Source organism: Blennius ocellaris (genome assembly GCF_963422515.1).
Source record: "Blennius ocellaris genome assembly, chromosome: 14".
Taxonomy (NCBI): domain Eukaryota; kingdom Metazoa; phylum Chordata; class Actinopteri; order Blenniiformes; family Blenniidae; genus Blennius; species Blennius ocellaris.
The window spans coordinates 28302630-28322629 of NC_137663.1; the positions used below are offsets into that span (position 1 = coordinate 28302630).

The 20000-nt window shown below is 54.2% G+C and overlaps 2 protein-coding genes across 2 annotated transcripts in view; one reads left to right on the forward strand and one right to left on the reverse strand.

Annotated features, from left to right (window-relative positions):
- Window positions 1-482: 482 nt before the first annotated feature.
- grk6 (G protein-coupled receptor kinase 6) lies at window positions 483-17331 on the forward strand (the record flags this gene model as incomplete). Its single annotated transcript, XM_080509083.1, is given in 19 exon segments — window positions 483-503; window positions 2714-2777; window positions 6520-6660; window positions 7286-7473; window positions 7572-7609; window positions 8044-8133; window positions 9196-9408; window positions 12370-12407; window positions 12410-12505; window positions 12735-12905; window positions 13167-13248; window positions 13251-13300; window positions 14021-14045; window positions 14956-15300; window positions 15351-15386; window positions 15437-15721; window positions 15805-15876; window positions 17090-17198; window positions 17313-17331. Coding segments are annotated over 17 exon segments (1965 nt in total). The 5' UTR covers window positions 483-503; window positions 2714-2777; window positions 6520-6552.
- Window positions 17332-18008: 677 nt separating this feature from the next.
- dbn1 (drebrin 1) overlaps window positions 18009-20000 on the reverse strand; it is a 29586-nt gene continuing 27594 nt past the window's right edge. Inside the window, exons 12-14 of the mRNA XM_080508261.1 lie at window positions 19903-20000; window positions 19524-19623; window positions 18009-18714 (exon numbers count right to left, since the gene is read on the reverse strand). The exon at window positions 19903-20000 is cut by the window's right edge and continues 312 nt beyond it. Coding sequence (XP_080364387.1) covers window positions 18659-18714; window positions 19524-19623; window positions 19903-20000 — 254 coding nt within the window. The 3' untranslated portion in view covers window positions 18009-18658. The remainder of the gene's footprint in view (window positions 18715-19523; window positions 19624-19902) is intronic.

Consider the following 20000-nt stretch of genomic DNA (forward strand, 5'->3'; position numbering starts at 1 on the left):
TAAACCTGGTCCTGGTCCTGGTCCTGGTCCTGGTCCTGGTCCTGGTCCTGGTCCTGGTCCTGGTCCAGTAGTTCCTGCAGTGGAAGTGGCTGGAGAGGTAAACCTGGTCCTGGTCCTGGTCCTGGTCCTGGTCCTGGTCCTGGTCCTGGTCCTGGTCCTGGTCCAGGTCCTGGTCCTGGTCCTGGTCCAGTAGTTCCTGCAGTGGAAGTGGCTGGAGAGGTAAACCTGGTCCTGGTCCTGGTCCTGGTCCTGGTCCTGGTCCAGGTCCTGGTCCTGGTCCTGGTCCAGTAGTTCCTGCAGTGGAAGTGGCTGGAGAGGTAAACCTGGTCCTGGTCCTGGTCCTGGTCCAGTAGTTCCTGCAGTGGAAGTGGCTGGAGAGGTAAACCTGGTCCTGGTCCTGGTCCTGGTCCAGTAGTTCCTGCAGTAGAAGTGGCTGGAGAGGTAAACCTGGTCCTGGTCCTGGTCCTGGTCCAGTAGTTCCTGCAGTGGAAGTGGCTGGAGAGGTAAACCTGGTCCTGGTCCTGGTCCTGGTCCAGGTCCTGGTCCTGGTCCTGGTCCAGTAGTTCCTGCAGTAGAAGTGGCTGGAGAGGTAAACCTGGTCCTGGTCCTGGTCCTGGTCCAGTAGTTCCTGCAGTAGAAGTGGCTGGAGAGGTAAACCTGGTCCTGGTCCTGGTCCTGGTCCTGGTCCAGTAGTTCCTGCAGTAGAAGTGGCTGGAGAGGTAAACCTGGTCCTGGTCCTGGTCCTGGTCCAGTAGTTCCTGCAGTAGAAGTGGCTGGAGAGGTAAACCTGGTCCTGGTCCTGGTCCTGGTCCAGGTCCTGGTCCTGGTCCTGGTCCAGTAGTTCCTGCAGTAGAAGTGGCTGGAGAGGTAAACCTGGTCCTGGTCCTGGTCCTGGTCCAGTAGTTCCTGCAGTAGAAGTGGCTGGAGAGGTAAACCTGGTCCTGGTCCTGGTCCTGGTCCAGGTCCTGGTCCTGGTCCTGGTCCAGTAGTTCCTGCAGTAGAAGTGGCTGGAGAGGTAAACCTGGTCCTGGTCCTGGTCCTGGTCCAGTAGTTCCTGCAGTAGAAGTGGCTGGAGAGGTAAACCTGGTCCTGGTCCTGGTCCTGGTCCAGGTCCTGGTCCTGGTCCTGGTCCAGTAGTTCCTGCAGTAGAAGTGGCTGGAGAGGTAAACCTGGTCCTGGTCCTGGTCCTGGTCCTGGTCCTGGTCCTGGTCCTGGTCCAGTAGTTCCTGCAGTAGAAGTGGCTGGAGAGGTAAACCTGGTTCTGGACCTGGTCCAGCACCGGTTCTTCCTCCAGGTCTCTGATCGTCTCTCAGTTAATTGACTTTATTTTGACAACAGGAAGTTGAGAGGTTTTTCAAAGTAAACTTAAACTTTTTAAGTACTACTTAAGACACAAAGGTCCTGGTCTTAGTAGAGCTGAAGGTCCTGAGCTTCCTGTCGTCACTGATTTTAATTTGTACTACTTAAAATCTCCTGGTCTGGGAATTCCCTCAGAGAGGATGAGATGAGGATGGGATGAGGACGTGATGAGGAGGTGATGAGGAAGTGTTGAGGATGAGATGAGGGAGTGTTGAGGATGAGATGAGGGAGTGATGAGGATGTGATGAGGATGTGATGAGGATGAGATGAGGAAGTGTTGAGGATGAGATGAGGGAGTGATGAGGATGTGATGAGGATGTGATGAGGATGAGATGAGGAAGTGTTGAGGATGAGATGAGGAGGTGATGAGGATGTGATGAGGAAGTGTTGAGGATGAGATGAGGGAGTGATGAGGATGAGATGAGGAAGTGTTGAGGATGAGATGAGGAAGCGATGGGGATGAGATGAGGATGTGATGAGGAAGTGTTGAGGATGAGATGAGGATGTGATGAGGATGTGATGAGATGAGGATGTGTTGATGATGTGATGAGGAAGTGATGAGGATTAGATTAGGATGAGATGTGGATGTGATGAGGAAGTGATGAGGATGAGATGTGATGAGGATGAGATGCGATGAGGATGAGATGTGATGAGGATGAGATGAGGATGTGATGAGGAGGTGATGAGGATGTGATGAGGAAGTGTTGAGGATGAGATGAGGGAGTGATGAGGATGTGATGAGGATGTGATGAGGATGAGATGAGGAAGTGTTGAGGATGAGATGAGGAGGTGATGAGGATGTGATGAGGAAGTGTTGAGGATGAGATGAGGGAGTGATGAGGATGAGATGAGGATGAGATGAGGAAGTGTTGAGGATGAGATGAGGAAGTGATGGGGATGAGATGAGGATGTGATGAGGAAGTGTTGAGGATGAGATGAGGATGTGATGAGATGAGGATGTGTTGATGATGTGATGAGGAAGTGATGAGGATTAGATTAGGATGAGATGTGGATGTGATGAGGAAGTGATGAGGATGAGATGTGATGAGGATGAGATGAGGATGAGATGTGATGAGGATGAGATGAGGATGTGATGAGGATGTGATGAGGATGAAATGTGATGAGGATGAGATGAGGATGATATGTGATGAGGAAGTGAGGAGGATGAGATGTGATGAGGATGAGATGAGGATAGGATGAGATGAGGATGAGATGTGATGAGGATAAGATGTGATGAGGATAAGATGGGATGAGGATGAGATGGGATGAGGATGAGATGTGATGAGGAAGTGATGAGGATGAGATGTGATGAGATGTGATGAGGAAGTGATGAGGATGTCTCTCTGTCCAACAGGCAGCCAGTCACCAAAAACACCTTCAGACAATATCGAGTTCTAGGAAAAGGAGGCTTTGGGGAGGTGAGTTCTACCAGCAGAACCTTCAAGCCCCGCTTCCACCGCACAAAGTACGGTACAGAGCAGTATGGAGCGGAGCGGTACGGTACGGAGCGGTATGGAGCGGTAAGGAGTGGTACGGTACGGAGCAGAGCGGTACGGAGCGGTAAGGAGCGGTACGGTACGGAGCAGAGCGGTACGGAGCGGTAAGGAGCGGTATGGTACGGAGCGGTAAGGAGCGGTACGGTACGGAGCGGTACGGTACGGAGCAGAGCAGTACGGAGCGGTACGGTACGGAGCAGAGTGGTACAGAGCGGTACGGTACGGAGCGGAGTGGTAGGGAGCGGTACGGTATGGAGCGGTACGGTATGGAGTGGAGCGGTATGGAGCAGTACGGCGAAGCCGGAGCTCGGCTCCGGTACCCGTTTCCACCGCAGAGAGGAGCTTAAAAAGTGGGTGGGGCTTAAGAGCTCCGCAGAAATGTGAAGTTACAACAGAAAAGAAAGTCGTCAGATCTACATCTCATGAATCCTCTGTTGTTGTTTACATCCTTCACTTTGCACTTGTTGTTACTTTTTGCAGCGGTAGAGCTGCAGCCGCAACTTCCGTTTTTCTTCTGAGAGAGCGAAGGCTCCGGCCACTTGCGCCGCCCCCGAGTGCTGGGGGGCGGGGCAAGTGGCCGGAGCGTTGGCCCCGGTTGGCTGAGGCACAGACAGGGGAGTCTGGAGCTTTCTGCTCAAACGCATGAGCAGCCGCTCCACTCCGGCGCTGATCGCGGTCCGGCAGCTCAGCGCCGGAACATGGAGGCTCCGAGCTCCGCTTCATCGCTGCCGCGGTCCGTCCCTGCGGTATGGCGCCACTGACCGTGACATAGCGCCACTGACCGTGACATAGCGCCACTGACCGAGATATAGCGCCACTGACCGAGATATAGCGCCACTGACCGAGATATGGCGCCACTGACCGCGAAGTAGCGCCACTGACCGTGACATAGCGCCACTGACCGAGATACAGCGCCACTGACCGCGAAGTAGCGCCACTGACCGAGATATAGCGCCACTGACCGAGATATAGCGCCACTGACCGAGATATGGCGCCACTGACCGAGATATGGCGCCACTGACCGCGAAGTAGCGCCACTGACCGTGACATAGCGCCACTGACCGAGATACAGCGCCACTGACCGCGAAGTAGCGCCACTGACCGAGATATAGCGCCACTGACCGAGATATAGCGCCACTGACCGAGATATAGCGCCACTGACCGAGATATGGCGCCACTGACCGCGAAGTAGCGCCACTGACCGTGACATAGCGCCACTGACCGAGATACAGCGCCACTGACCGCGAAGTAGCGCCACTGACCGAGATATAGCGCCACTGACCGAGATATAGCGCCACTGACCGAGATATGGCGCCACTGACCGAGATATGGCGCCACTGACCGCGAAGTAGCGCCACTGACCGTGACATAGCGCCACTGACCGAGATACAGCGCCACTGACCGCGAAGTAGCGCCACTGACCGAGATATAGCGCCACTGACCGAGATATAGCGCCACTGACCGAGATATGGCGCCACTGACCGAGATATGGCGCCACTGACCGCGAAGTAGCGCCACTGACCGTGACATAGCGCCACTGACCGAGATACAGCGCCACTGACCGCGAAGTAGCGCCACTGACCGAGATATAGCGCCACTGACCGAGATATAGCGCCACTGACCGAGATATGGCGCCACTGACCGAGATATGGCGCCACTGACCGCGAAGTAGCGCCACTGACCGTGACATAGCGCCACTGACCGAGATACAGCGCCACTGACCGCGAAGTAGCGCCACTGACCGAGATATAGCGCCACTGACCGAGATATAGCGCCACTGACCGAGATATAGCGCCACTGACCGAGATATGGCGCCACTGACCGCGAAGTAGCGCCACTGACCGTGACATAGCGCCACTGACCGAGATACAGCGCCACTGACCGCGATGTAGCGCCACTGACCGCGAAGTAGCGCCACTGACCGTGACATAGCGCCACTGACCGAGATACAGCGCCACTGACCGCGAAGTAGCACCACTGACCGAGATATAGCGCCACTGACCGAGATATAGCGCCACTGACCGAGATATAGCGCCACTGACCGAGATATGGCGCCACTGACCGCGAAGTAGCGCCACTGACCGTGACATAGCGCCACTGACCGAGATACAGCGCCACTGACCGCGATGTAGCGCCACTGACCGAGATGTAGCGCCACTGACCGTGACATAGCGCCACTGACCGAGATATAGCGCCACTGACCGCGATGTAGCGCCACTGACCGCGATATAGCGCCACTGACCGAGATGTAGCGCCACTGACCGTGACATAGCGCCACTGACCGCGATATAGCGCCACTGACCGTGACATAGCGCCACTGACCGTGACATAGCGCCACTGACCGTGACATAGTACCACTGAATGCGATGTAGCGCCACTGACCGCGGCTGAACAGAATGCTGACCGCCTCTGGGAAGCGGAGCTGCCGGAGCGCGGTCAGCGCCGGAGCCCAAAGCTCCAGACTCCCGTGTCCCGGACGCACATCCACGCCACGGCGAGCGCTATGCTAACAGGAAGCTCCAACGCCATGCAAAGTCCCGAGCCTCCGTCTCCCTGCCTCACGTCGCTGTTTCACCACAAACACTGCAGTCGAGCAGCAAAGAAAAGAAAAGAAAAATAAAACAACCAGAGCAAAGTGACACTGACAGAGGCTTCGCCGACACTTTAACACACTGAGGGTGGAGTAAACCACTGACCAATCAGCAGACAGCTCCTCAGACTCAGACCCGTTCCGTGGTCCTGGTACCCCAACGGAAGGGGAGCGGTCTGGAGGGGTCTGGAGCGGCTCAGGCTGCATTCCTGTGGTGACACACGAACCGGTCTAGGACGGCACTTCATGTCTGGTGGAAACGGGGCTTTAGTAAATTGTACACACTCTACTCTACACTGTACACACTACACTGTACACTCTACACTGTACACTCTACTCTACACTGTACACTCTACACTGTACACTCTACTCTACACTGTACACTCTACACTGTACACACTACACTGTACACACTACACTCTACACTGTACACACTACACTGTACACTCTACACTGTACACTCTACTCTACACTGTACACACTACACTGTACACTCTACACTGTACACACTACACTGTACACACTACACTCTACACTGTACACACTACACTGTACACTCTACACTGTACACTCTACTCTACACTGTACACACTACACTGTACACTCTACACTGTACACTGTACACACTACACTCTACACTGAACACACTACACTGTACACTGTACACACTACACTGTACACTCTACACTGTACACACTACACTGTACACTCTACTCTACACTGTACACACTACACTGTACACTCTACACTGAACACACTACACTGTACACTCTACTCTACACTGTACACACTACACTGTACACTCTACACTGAACACACTACACTGTACACTCTACTCTACACTGTACACACTACACTGTACACTCTACACTGAACACTCTACACACTACACTGTACACTCTACTCTACACTGTACACACTACACTGTACACTCTACACTGAACACTCTACACACTACACTGTACACTCTACTCTACACTGTACACACTAGTTGCTGCAGGAGTGCACATCAGGTGCAAGTGATGGGGAAGTTGTGTGGTGGTGATGGAGGTGACGGAGGTGGTGGTGTTGCAGGTGTGTGCCTGCCAGGTGCGAGCCACGGGGAAGATGTACGCCTGTAAGAAGCTGGAGAAGAGGAGGATGAAGAAGAGGAGAGGAGAAGCGATGGCACTGAACGAGAAGCTCGTCCTGGAGAAAGTCAACAGCAGATTCGTGGTACCAAGTCGTCCGTAACACCGGGGGTCAGGGAACCAAGTCGTCCATAACACCGGGGGGCAGCAGGGAACCAAGTCGTCCGTAACACCGGGGGGCAGCAGGGAGCCAAGTCCTCCGTAACACCGGGGGTCAGGGAACCAAGTCGTCCGTAACACCGGGGGTCAGGGAACCAAGTCGTCCGTAACACCGGGGGGCAGCAGGGAGCCAAGTCCTCCGTAACACCGGGGGGCAGCAGGGAGCCAAGTCCTCCGTAGCACCGGGGGTTAGGGAACCAAGTCGTCCGTAGCACCGGGGGTCAGGGAACCAAGTCGTCCGTAACACCGGGGGTCACGGAATCAAGTCGTCCGTAACACCGGGGGGCAGCAGGGAGCCAAGTCGTCCGTAACACCGGGGAGCAGCAGGGAGCCAAGTCGTCCGTAACACCGGGGGTCAGGGAACCAAGTCGTCCGTAGCACCGGGGGTCAGGGAACCAAGTCGTCCGTAACACCGGGGGTCACGGAATCAAGTCGTCTGTAACACCGGGGGGCAGCAGGGAGCCAAGTCCTCCGTAACACCGGGGGGCAGCAGGGAGCCGGGGCTGGGGGTGGGTGTTGGAGGTTGGAGGCTGACGGAGGTCCCTGTGCAGGTGAGTCTGGCCTACGCCTACGAGACGAAGGAGGCTCTGTGTCTCGTCCTGACGCTGATGAACGGCGGCGACCTGAAGTTCCACCTGTACCACATGGGGGCGCCGCTGGACGAGCAGCGGGCCGTCTTCTACTGCGCCCAGGTCTGCTGCGGGCTGGAGGACCTGCACCGGGAGCGCGTCGCCTACAGGTCGCCATGGCAACGCCCACCGCCACACTCTGGGCCAGCGCTAACCGCTAACAGCGCTAACGACGCTAATGTTCTAACATGAAGTCTTTCTGTGGCAGAGACCTGAAGCCGGAGAACATCCTGCTGGACGACCATGGTGAGTCCTGGAGCTGGTCTTGGAACTGGTCCTGGGACTGGTCCTGGAACTGGTCCTGGAACTGGTCCTGGAACTCGTGGTTGAACAAGTCCTGCAGCTAGTCCCAGAACTAGTCTTGCAACTAGTTCCAGTGAAGGAGTGAAACCAGTCTAAACCGGCCTAAACCAGTCTAAACCGGCCTAAATCAGTCTAAACCAGTCTAAATTAGTCTAAACCAGTCTAAATCAGTCTAAACCGGCCTAAATCAGTCTAAACTGGTCTAAACCGGCCTAAACCAGCCTAAACTGGTCTAAACCGGTCTAAATCAGTCTAACCAGCCTAAACCGGTCTAAACCAGTCTAAACTGTCCAGGAAACAGACGAATGAACAATAATTATTATTGAACAAACTTTGAAGACAAAGGAGTAAAAGAAGAAAATGTCCAACGTGTCCAGGTCACATCAGGATCTCAGACCTGGGACTGGCTGTTTACGTCCCCGAGGGACAAACCATTAGAGGACGTGTGGGGACAGTGGGCTACATGGGTGAGTCTCTCACACACACACACAGTGTTTTGAGTCTGAAGGGACTATGCTAAATGCTAACCCTCTCCCCCTGTGTCTCCACCTCTCCCCCTCTGTCTCCACCTCTCTCCCTGTCTCCCCCTGTGTCTCCACCTCCCTCTCCCCTGTGTCTCCACCTCTCTCCACCTCTCTCTCTCCCTGTGTCTCCACCTCTCTCCCTGTCTCCCCCTGTGTCTCCACCTCCCTCTCCCTGTGTCTCCACCTCTCTCCACCTCTCTCTCTCCCTCTGTCTCCACCTCTCTCCCTGTCTCCCCCTGTGTCTCCACCTCCCTCTCCCCTGTGTCTCCACCTCTCTCCACCTCTCTCTCTCCCTGTGTCTCCACCTCTCTCTCTCCCTGTCTCCACCTCTCTCCCTCTGTTTGTCTCTCTGTCTCCACCTCTCTCTCTCCCTCTGTCTCCACCTCTCTCCCTCTGTTTGTCTCTCTGTCTCCACCTCTCTCCCTCTGTTTGTCTCTCTGTCTCCACCTCCCTCTCCCCTGTGTCTCCACCTCTCTCCCTCTGTTTGTCTCTCTGTCTCCACCTCTCTCTCTCCCTCTGTCTCCACCTCTCTCCCTCTGTTTGTCTCTCTGTCTCCACCTCTCTCTCTCCCTCTGTCTCCACCTCTCTCCCTCTGTCTCCCCCTGTGTCTCCACCTCCCTCTCCCCTGTGTCTCCACCTCTCTCCCTCTGTCTCCACCTCTCTCTCTCCCTCTGTCTCCACCTCTCTCCCTGTCTCTCCCTCTGTCTCCCCCTGTGTCTCCACCTCTCTCTCTCCCTCTGTCTCCACCTCTCTCCCTGTGTCTCTACCTCTCTCTCTCTGTCTCCACCTCTCTCCCTGTGTCTCCACCTGTCTCTCTCTGTCTCCACCTCTCTCCCTCTCTTTCTCTCTCTGTCTCCACCTCTCTCTCTCTGTCTCCACCTCTCTCCCTCTGTTTCTCTCTCTGTCTCCACCTCTCTCCCTGTCTCCCCCTGTGTCTCCACCTCCCTCTCCCCCTGTGTCTCCCCCTCTCCCCCTGTGTCTCCACCTCCCTCCGCCCGCCCACAGCCCCGGAGGTGGTGCAGAACAAGCGCTACACCTTCTCCCCAGACTGGTGGTCTCTGGGCGTCCTGCTGTTCGAGATGGTGGAGGGACAGTCGCCGTTCCAGCAGCGGAGGAAGAAGATGAAGAGGGAGGAGGTGGAGCGGCTGGTGCTGGAGGTGGAGGAGGAGTACTCCACCAGGTTCTCCCCGCAGGCCCAGTCGCTCTGCAAGATGGTAGGTGGAGGAGGTGGAGGTGGAGGGGGAGGAGGCAGCAACCAGCTCCACCACCTGCACTGGTTCATCACCTGCAGTAGTCCCTGCACACGAAAGTAACTGATTACTCAGCTGGTCTTGTATCCTGGCATGTTTGTATCTTATCCTTTGACACAGTCAGGTCATTTTAGTGCTAATGCTAATGCTAATCATCCACTGCGACTACAACACCTTTTAGCAGGAAAAGGTTAGTTACTGATTACTATCGGGAAAATAGTTACTGAAGATTCATCGTTACTCATTTCATCTACAACAGAAGTATCAGAGCCTCTCCTGCCTGATCGCAGAGCTCAGTGTTAGCATTAGCTTTAGCAGACTGAGCTCAGCATTAGCACGAGCTTCAGCAGACTGAGCTCAGTGATAGCATTAGCTTTAGCAGGCTGAGCTCAGTGTTAGCATTAGCTTTAGCAGGCTGAGCTCAGCGATAGCATTAGCTTTAGCAGGCTGAGCTCAGTGTTAGCATTAGCTTTAGCAGACTGAGCTCAGCGTTAGCTTTAGCAGGCTGAGCTCAGCGTTAGCAGGTTGTTAGCATTAGTATAATGCGTGGTGTCTCTGACACTAACCCTGCTCAACTTTAGTGTTTGTGCTCCGTACCGATCCGTTCCGCTCCATACCGCTCCATTCCACACCGTTCCGCTTCGTACCGCACCGTTCCACACCGTTCCGCTCCGTACCCCTCCGTACCGCTCCGTTCCACACCGCTCCGTACCCCTCCTTTCCGCTAACCCTAACCCCGCTCCGTACCGCTCCGTTCCACACCGTTCCGCTCCGTACCCCTCCGTTCCTCTCCGTTCCACACCGCTCCGCTCTGTTCCACACCGTTCCGCTCCGTACCCCTCCGTTCCTCTCCGTTCCACACCGTTCCGTTCCGTAACCCTCCGTACCGCTCCGTTCCACACCACTCCGTTCCGTTCCATACCCTCCATTCCGCTCCGTTCCACACCGTTCCGCTCCGTACCGCTCCGTTCCGTTCCGCTCCGTACCGCTCCGTACCGCTCCGTTCCACACCACTCCGGTCCGTTCCGTTCCGCTCCGTACCGCTCCGGTCTGTTCCGCTCCGTACCGCTCCGTACCCCTCCGTTCCACACCGCTCCGTTCCGTTCCGTAACCCTCCGTACCGCTCCGTACCACTCCGTTCCTCTCCGTTCCACACCGCTCCGCTCTGTTCCACACCGTTCAGCTCCGTTCCACACCGTTCCGCTCCGTACCCCTCCGTTCCTCTCCGTTCCACACCGTTCCGCTCTGTTCCACACCGTTCCGCTCCGTACCCCTCCGTTCCTCTCCGTTCCACACCGTACCCCTCCGTTCCACACCGTTCCGTTCCGTAACCCTCCGTACCGCTCCGTTCCACACCGCTCCGTTCCGTTCCATACCCCTCCGTTCCGCTCCGTTCCACACCGTTCCACACCGTTCCGCTCCGTACCGCTCCGTTCCGCTCCGTTCCACTCCGGTCCGCTCCGTACCGCTCCGTACCGCTCCGTTCCACACCACTCCGGTCCGCTCCGTACCGCTCCGGTCTGTTCCGCTCCGTACCGCTCCGTACCCCTCCGTTCCACACCGCTCCGTTCCGTTCCGTAACCCTCCGTACCGCTCCGTACCACTCCGTTCCACACCGCTCCGTTCCGTTCCGTACCCCTCCATTCCACACCGTTCCACTCTGTACCGCTCCGTTCCACACCGCTCCGTACCCCTCCGTTCCGCTAACCCTAACCCCGTTCCGTACCGCTCCGTTCCGCTCCGTTCCACACCGCTCCGCTCCGTACCGCTCCGTTCCACACCGTACCGCTCCGTACCGCTCCGTTCCACACCGCTCCGTACCCCTCCGTTCCGCTAACCCTAACCCCGTTCCGTACCGCTCCGTTCCGCTCCGTTCCGCTCCGTTCCACACCGCTCCGCTCCGTACCGCTCCGTTCCACACCGTACCGCTCTGTTCCACACCGTTCCGCTCCGTACCGCTCCGTACCCCTCCGTTCCACACCGTTCCGTTCCGTAACCCTCCGTACCGCTCCGTTCCGCTCCATTCCGCTCCGTTCCACACCGTTCCGCTCCGTAACGCTCCGTACCCCTCCGTACCGCTCCGTTCCACACCGCTCCGTACCCTCCGTTCCGCTCCGTTCCACACCGTTCCGCTCCGTACCGCTCCATTCCGGTTCGTTCCGTACCGCTCCGCTCCGTTCCGTACCGCTCCGTACCGTTCCGTTCCGTCCGTTCCGCTCCGTTCCGTTCCGCTCCGTACCGTTCCGTACCGCTCCACTCCGTTCCGTACCGCTCTGTACCGTTCCGTTCCGCTCCGTACCGTTCCGTACCGCTCCGTTCCGTACCGTTCCGTTCCGTACCACTCCGTACCGTTCCGTTCCGTACCGCTCCGTTCCGTACCGCTCCCGTTCCGTACCGTTCCGTACCACTCCGTACCGTTCCGTACCGTTCCGTACCGTTCCGTACCGCTCCGTTCCGTACCGCTCCGTTCCGTACCACTCCGCTCCGTTCCGTACTGTCTCTGTACCGTTCCGCTCCGTTCCGTACCACTCCGTACCGTTCGTACCGCTCCGTTCCGTACCGCTCCAGTTCCGTACCACTCCGTACCGTTCCGCTCCGTTCCGTACCACTCCGTACCGTTCCGTACCGCTCCGTTCCGTACCGCTCCGTTCCGTACCGTACCGCTCCGTTCCGTACCGCTCCGTTCCGTACCACTCCGCTCCGTTCCGTACTGCTCTGTACCGTTCCGTGCCGCTCCGTTCCGTACTTTTATGCGGTGGAAACGGGGCTAAACTGTTACTGATAAAAGTGGTTGTAGTAGAGAAATGCGTTAGCGGCATCAGTGCTAACTGTAGCATTAGCATTAGCATTGGTAATGATTGCTACTTTTGTTTAGGAGTAGCAGAGATTCAGTAGTGTAACTGTAACTGTACTCTGTTAACCCTTTAAGCTGCTGCCAAAGACCCCACAGAGAGGCTGGGCTGTCAGGGGGCGGAGCCTCCGAGGTCAAAGGTCACCCCATCTTCAGCTCCATCAACTTCAAACGTCTGGAGGCGGGAATGCTGCAGCCGCCGTTCGTCCCCGACGTGAGAAATCATTTGGACACAAACATCCAGACGTCAGGACAGTTTGAGGACGGATCCTCTCTCTCTCTGTCCCTCTCTGTATCTGTCTCTCCTTCTGTCCCTCTCTCTCTATCTGTCCCTGTCTCTGTGTCTGTCTCTCCTTCTGTCCCCTCTCTCTCTGTGTCTGTCTCTCCTTCTGTCCCCTCTCTCTCTGTGTCTGTCTCTCCTTCTGTCCCTGTCTCTCTCCCTCTCTCTCCCTGTGTCTGTCCCTGTCTCTCCTGCAGCCCAGGCGGTCTACTGTAAGGACGTGTTGGACATAGAACAGTTCTCCACAGTTAAAGGAGTGGAACTGGAGCCTAAGAGACCACAACTTCTACAACAAGTGTCGACTGGCAGCGTCTGCATCCCCTGGCAGGCCGAGGTCAGAGGTCACCACCGAGCACCATGGTCACCATGGTCACCGCGAGTCACCACCGGTCACCGCCGGTCACCATGGTCACCATGGTCACCGCCGGTCACCATGGTCACCGCCGGTCACCACCGGTCACCGCCGGTCACCATGGTCACCATGGTCACCGCCGGTCACCATGGTCACCGCCGGTCACCGCCGGTGGACGATCACGTTGAGCAGCTGAACGTCCTCCAGACAGAACTGTTGACAGTGAGACGTGTTTGTCTCCAGATGTTGGAGACGGGGTGTTTCTCTGAGCTCAACGTCTTCCAGGCCGACGGCACCGTGACCCCTGACCTGGACTGGAGGGGGCAGGCGCCGCCCCCCCCAAACACAGTCTGCTGCAGCGCCTGTTTGTCCCACGGGTCAGTGAACGCATCGCTGGAACTTCAGCACTTTGGAACAATTGATTATTTCAAAACTTGTTTCTTACATTTTTAATAGAAAAATAGACGTTCGATCATTTTGACGGAGCGGTAAGGTAAAGCGGTATGGAGCAGTAAGTAAAGCGGTAGGGAGCAGTAAGGTAAAGCGGTATGGAGCAGTAAGGTAAAGCGGTAGGGAGCAGTAAGGTAAAGCGGTATGGAGCAGTAAGGTAAAGCGGTAGGGAGCAGTAAGGTAAAGCGGTAGGAAGCAGTAAGGTAAAGCGGTAGGGAGCAGTAAGGTAAAGCGGTATGGAGCAGTAAGGTAAAGCGGTATGGAGCAGTAAGGTAAAGCGGTAGGGAGCAGTAAGGTAAAGCGGTAGGGAGCAGTAAGGTAAAGTGGTATGGAGCAGTAAGGTAAAGCGGTATGGAGCAGTAAGGTAAAGCGGTATGGAGCAGTAAGGTAAAGCGGTAGGGAGCAGTAAGGTAATTATAGTCGTCACTGTGATTGATCATTATCTTATGACTTTATTGATCTCAATACAAATAAATTGGAATAGTTTCATAAAAGTCATTTTAGTTTCTTTCATGTAAAACAAAGTAAAAAATGTTACAAATGTTTTTTTTGTAATTTTGAATGAAAACAAATTTGTTTAAAAAAAGTTAGAAATTAGAAGGAAAAAAATGTATTCATATTTTTTTGCTCTCTGCTTCCCTCTGCAGGACTGCTGTGGGAACTGCAGTGATAGCGAGTAGCCGGCAGCCCCCCCCCCCCCCCCCCCCCCCCCCCCCCACACACACACACACATACACACCCATTGCACAGTGTCGTGTTTGTTACGTGTCAAAATGTATATTTGAGCCATAAAGTTTCATGTTATTTAAAAAAGTTTCAAATAAAACGAGACAAGAGAAAAGAAACTTGCTGGACTGAAGTGCCTTGCTCAAGGGCAGAGGACCCCCCCCCTCTCTGCTGCCACCTGCTGTACGGCGTCGACACGTGCGGCTCACCTTGTTCACGTTAGATTCATTTTATCAGTGAAGCAGATTTATGAGGTCGTTTTCATTTTCAGACAATAATGAAGAGACGTTTGTCATTTTGCTGCTACGCTAACAAAACCCGCTACCGCTAACGAAACCTGCTACCGCTACTGAAACCCGCTACCGCTAACGAAACCCGCAACCGCTACTGAAACCCGCTACCGCTAACGAAACCCGCTACCGCTACTGAAACCCGCTACCGCTACCGCTAACGAAACCCGCAACCGCTACTGAAACCCGCTACCGCTACCGCTAACGAAACCCGCTACCGCTACTGAAACCCGCTACCACTACTTGTAATAAATCTGCTCAGTGAACCGAACAATACCGAGATCTGCACTTCATGTCAAATCTGTGGATGTGTGTCCTCTGGAACGTCCTCCTTCCTCTGGAACGTCCTTCCTCTGGAACGTCCTCCTTCCTCAGGAACGTCCTCCTTCCTCAACGTCCTCCTTCCTCTGGAACGTCCTTCCTCTGGAACGTCCTTCCTCTGGAACGTCCTCCTTCCTCAGGAACGTCCTCCTTCCTCAACGTCCTCCTTCCTCTGGAACGTCCTTCCTCTGGAACATCCTCTTACCTCTGGAACGTCCTCCTTCCTCAACGTCCTCCTTCCTCAGGAACGTCCTCCTTCCTCAACGTCCTCGTTCCTCAGGAACGTCCTCCTTCCTCAGGAACGTCCTCCTTCCTCAACGTCCTCGTTCCTCAGGAACGTCCTCCTTCCTCAGGAACGTCCTCCTTCCTCAACGTCCTTCCTCAGGAACGTCCTCCTTCCTCAACGTCCTCGTTCCTCAGGAACGTCCTCCTTCCTCAACGTCCTTCCTCAGGAACGTCCTCCTTCCTCAACGTCCTTCCTCTGGAACGTCCTCCTTCCTCAACGTCCTCGTTCCTCAGGAACGTCCTCCTTCCTCAACGTCCTCCTTCCTCTGGAACGTCCTTCCTCTGGAACGTCCTTCCTCTGGAACGTCCTCCTTCCTCAGGAACGTCCTCCTTCCTCAACGTCCTCCTTCCTCAGGAACGTCCTCCTTCCTCAACGTCCTTCCTCTGGAACGTCCTCCTTCCTCAACGTCCTCCTTCCTCTGGAACGTCCTCCTTCCTCAGGAACGTCCTCCTTCCTCAACGTCCTTCCTCAGGAACGTCCTCCTTCCTCAACGTCCTTCCTCTGGAACGTCCTCCTTCCTCAACGTCCTCCTTCCTCTGGAGCGTCCTCCTTCCTCAACGTCCTTCCTCTGGAACGTCCTCCTTCCTCTGGAACGTCCTCCTTCCTCAACGTCCTTCCTCAGGAACGTCCTCCTTCCTCAACGTCCTTCCTCTGGAGCGTCCTCCTTCCTCAACCTCCTTCCTCTGGAACGTCCTCCTTCCTCAACGTCCTCCTTCCTCTGGAACGTCACTTCCTCTGGAACGTCCTCCTTCCTCAACGTCCTCCGTCCTCAACGTCCTCCTTCCTCTGGAACGTCCTCCTTCCTCAGGAACGTCCCCTTCCTCAACGTCCTCCTTCCTCAGGAACGTCCCCTTCCTCAACGTCCTCCTTCCTCTGGAACGTCCTCCTTCCTCAGGAACGTCCTCCTTCCTCAACATCCTCCTTCCTCTGGAACGTCCTCCTTCCTCAACGTCCTCCTTCCTCAGGAACGTCCTCCTTCCTCTGGAACGTCCTCCTTCCTCAGGAACGTCCCCTTCCTCAACATCCTCCTTCCTCTGGAACGTCCTCCTTCCTCAACGTCCTCCTTCCTCTGGAACGTCCTGCAGGTTTCTAGGCTCCTCCCAGTTGCAACACACCTTAATGTAATAAGGCTTGACTTGTTTACAAGCTTGATGATGATGTCATCATCAGATTGAGGTGTTCTAAAGTGCTATGCTAGGTGTGCTGCTGCGCTAGGTGTGCTGCTACGCTAGGTGTGCTGCTACGCTAGGTGTGCTGCTACGCTAGGTGTGCTGCTACGCTAGGTGTGCTGCAGCTATGTGGAGAAGTTGGAGTTAATTAGATTAGACACCGACGGATGCTTCCTCACCTCTCCTCCTCCTGCTCCTCCTCCACCTTCCTCCTCCTTCCTCCTCCTCCACCTTCCTCCTCCTGCTCCTTCCTCCTCCTCCACCTTCCTCCTCCTCCACCTTCCTCCTCCTGCTCCTCCTCCTGCTCCACCTTCCTCCTCCTGCTCCTTCCTCCTCCTGCTCCTCCTCCACCTTCCTCCTCCTTCCTCCTCCTCCACCTTCCTCCTCCTGCTCCTTCCTCCTCCTCCACCTTCCTCCTCCTCCACCTTCCTCCTCCTGCTCCTCCTCCTGCTCCACCTTCCTCCTCCTCCACCTTCCTCCTCCTGCTCCTCCTCCACCTTCCTCCTCCTGCTCCTTCCTCCTCCTCCACCTTCCTCCTCCTCCACCTTCCTCCTCAGGGCTGATGTTGAGAATAAAAGTGAAGAGTCACTGGTCCTGACAGCTTCTCACCATGTAAACATTCACACCTTTATATGTGATATAATTAGAATTGTAATACATAACAGGGATTATATAATTATTCATGTTTGTGTTGGTCTACGATCCCCTGCTGCTTTTAAACGTGTGTGTGTGTGTGTGTGTGTGTGTGTGTGTGTGTGTGTGTGTGTGTGTGTGTGTGTAAAGAGAGTTGCAGGCAGAGAGACTATGAAGCTTTATCAACACATGAAATGTTCCGCTGGTCAGCCTGAGGACGATCCTCTGCTTCTTCAGCTTCTTCCTGCTGTTTGGAAAAGAAACAGTCCAAAGTGTCTCTGGCGCCTCCAGATGACCCATCCAATATGGCGGCCTCCGTCCTGGTCCTGGTCCTGGTCCGGGTCCCTGCTCAGAGACCCACGGGGCTTTTCCACCAGGAACGAGCAGGTTCTAGTTCAGGGTCAGTCCTTTAAAGAGCAGCGCCAAAGAACCATTTGTTTTTTCCACCGTTAACAGAGTCCGTGAGTCACGTGACCACGCCGCCCTGTGTGACATCACTGATCTCGCCACACAGGAGCCCGGAGATGGACTGACATCATCCGCTTCCGTGCTCACTCCATTAGCTTTAGCGCTAGCTCCTTTAGCTTTAGCACTAGCTCCTTTAGCTTTAGTATTAGCTCCTTTAGCTTTAGTATTAGCTGCTTTAGCTTTAGCGCTAGCTCCTTTAGCTTTAGCACTAGCTCCTTTAGCTTTAGTATTAGCTCCTTTAGCTTTAGTATTAGCTGCTTTAGCTTTAGTTCTAGCTCCTTTAGCTTTAGTATTAGCTCCTTTAGCGCTAGCTCCTTTGAATCTGTCTGAATAACAGGATAACTACAATCTTAATTTAATTTAATTAAAAGTAAATTTCAATAAAGACATTCCACCTCCTGTTTGTTTCATGAGTTTTCATGTTTTTCAGCAGTTTGCAGCTGCAATGCGCCGCTGGAGCTCGTCTGCGATTGGACGCTGCAACGTTCCTCCACAACAGCAGAGGGCAGCAAACCAACACACACTTACATACTTTAACCCTCTAAGGAATTTCTGCACAGGAAGTCAGACATTTTAAAGCCAAACTCTTAAAAACTGGAACTAAATCAACAATCTTTGTTTTATTTTAATTAGACGTAAAAAATCTTTGCAGGCGTGGATGAAAAGATGTAAAGAAAAGAGAAAGAGTACGAGGATGAAAGACGGAGAGAAAAGAAATAAATCAAGACGAGGATGAAAAGTGTCAGAATCAAGACGTTTAATCTTGAATTCAGGCTGAAAATCATAGAAAAGGAGTGAAAAAGGAAGATTTGAGTTCAGAGAGCAGAATAAATATAATACGATGTTCTCCTCATTTTATTCCTACAAGATGAAGAGAAGATGAAGTGATGACAGAGGAAGCAAGGAAGGAGGGATGTCGAGGAGAGAGAGAGAGAGAGAGAGAGAGAGAGAGATCACATGGCAGCTGATAGTTTACATAGTGATTTTAAAGCACTACAGACGTCTTCACCTCTAAATGTAGCGGAACAAACTCCCGCTACAGCTAGCATAGCATGCTACAGCTAGCGTAACACGCTTTAGCTAGCCTAGCATGCTACAACTAGCATAACACGGTCCAGCTAGCATAACTCGCAGAGCGAAAACAAGAAAAGAAAAAACAAATAAATTAAAAAGACAGAAGAAAGTTAAGCCCCGCCCCTTTTACATATATGGTTAATGTTGGTGGCTATTTATTCTAAACGATACACAAGAAGATTCCAGACTGGTTATTACTGTTACGTTTTTTTGATTGTTTGTGGCTTCTTCTTCTTTTTTTTCTTTCTTTTTTTTCTTTTTTTTAGAAAAAACAAAACAACAGGACAGGCGTCCTGCTCCTCTGCTCTGATTGGCTGGTTAGTCGTCCTCATCGTCGTCCACCGGGTCGGCGTCCCAGCACGTGATGTCGATTTCTGGAGACCCACAACACCACAACAGGGTGAGACGGACCGAATCAGACCGGACCGGACCGAATCAGACCGGACCGGACCGAATCAGACCGGACCGGACCGAATCAGACCGGACCGGACCGAATCAGACCGGACCGGACCGGACCAGTCCAGTCGAACTAAGCAATGCAGCAACACAAAGAAACGCAGTGAAAAGAAACGACACAACGACAAAGTGAAGTGAGCGAAGCAGCGCCAGCAAAGCGAAGGAGCGTTAGCGATGCATCGCTAGCAAAGCGAAGCAGCGTTAGCGATGCATCGCTAGCAAAGCGAAGCAGCGTTAGCGATGCATCGCTAGCAAAGCGAAGCAGCGTTAGCGATGCATCGCTAGCAAAGCGAAGCCGAGCACCATTAGTGAAGCATGGCAGTGTTAGCGAAGTGACGTGGAACAACCTGAAACAATGCAAACGTGATAGAGTGTAAGCGTAGCGGCGGAACGTGAAGTAAGCTAGGCAGTAGCGGCGGAACGTGAGGTAAGCTAGGCAGTAGCGGCGGAACGTGAGGTAAGCTAGGCAGTAGCGGCGGAGCGTGAGGTAAGCTAGGCAGTAGCGGCGGAGCGTGAGGTAAGCTAGGCAGTAGCGGCGGAACGTGAGGTAAGCTAGGCAGTAGCGGCGGAGCGTGAGGTAAGCTAGGCAGTAGCGGCGGAACGTGAGGTAAGCTAGGCAGTAGCGGCGGAACGTGAGGTAAGCTAGGCAGTAGCGGCGGAACGTGAGGTAAGCTAGGCAGTAGCGGCGGAACGTGAGGTAAGCTAGGCAGCATGAAGGTAAGTTTACCTGGAGGCTTGTTATAAAACACCGGAGCAGCTTTCGCTGAAGACTCCTCTGATTGGACAAATTCCTCCTCCTGTGATTGGCTGAAGTAACCTTCACTCGCCTGGAGGACCAACACACACACACACACACACACACACACACACACACACACACACACACACACACACACACAGTTACTTTGGAATAAAAGTAACACATGAGCTACAACTTACTTTCTATTTGCAGTAAGTAATGAAGTTGCTGCTACTTTTTAAGAAGTAACTGATTACTTGTGAGCAACTGAATCGTAAGATGGTCAGAAGCAAAGCAAGAATTAAATGACTTTACTGTCTGGTGGAGTAACTGTGGAGTAACTGTGGAGTAACTGAAGTACTCTTACCTGAGTGCCTTCTTTCAGCAGCGTCTCGCCGTTGGTCAGCAGCAGGAGTGTGTGGTCCAGGCCCCGCCCCTCAGCGTGCTGCAGTGCATGCTGGTAGC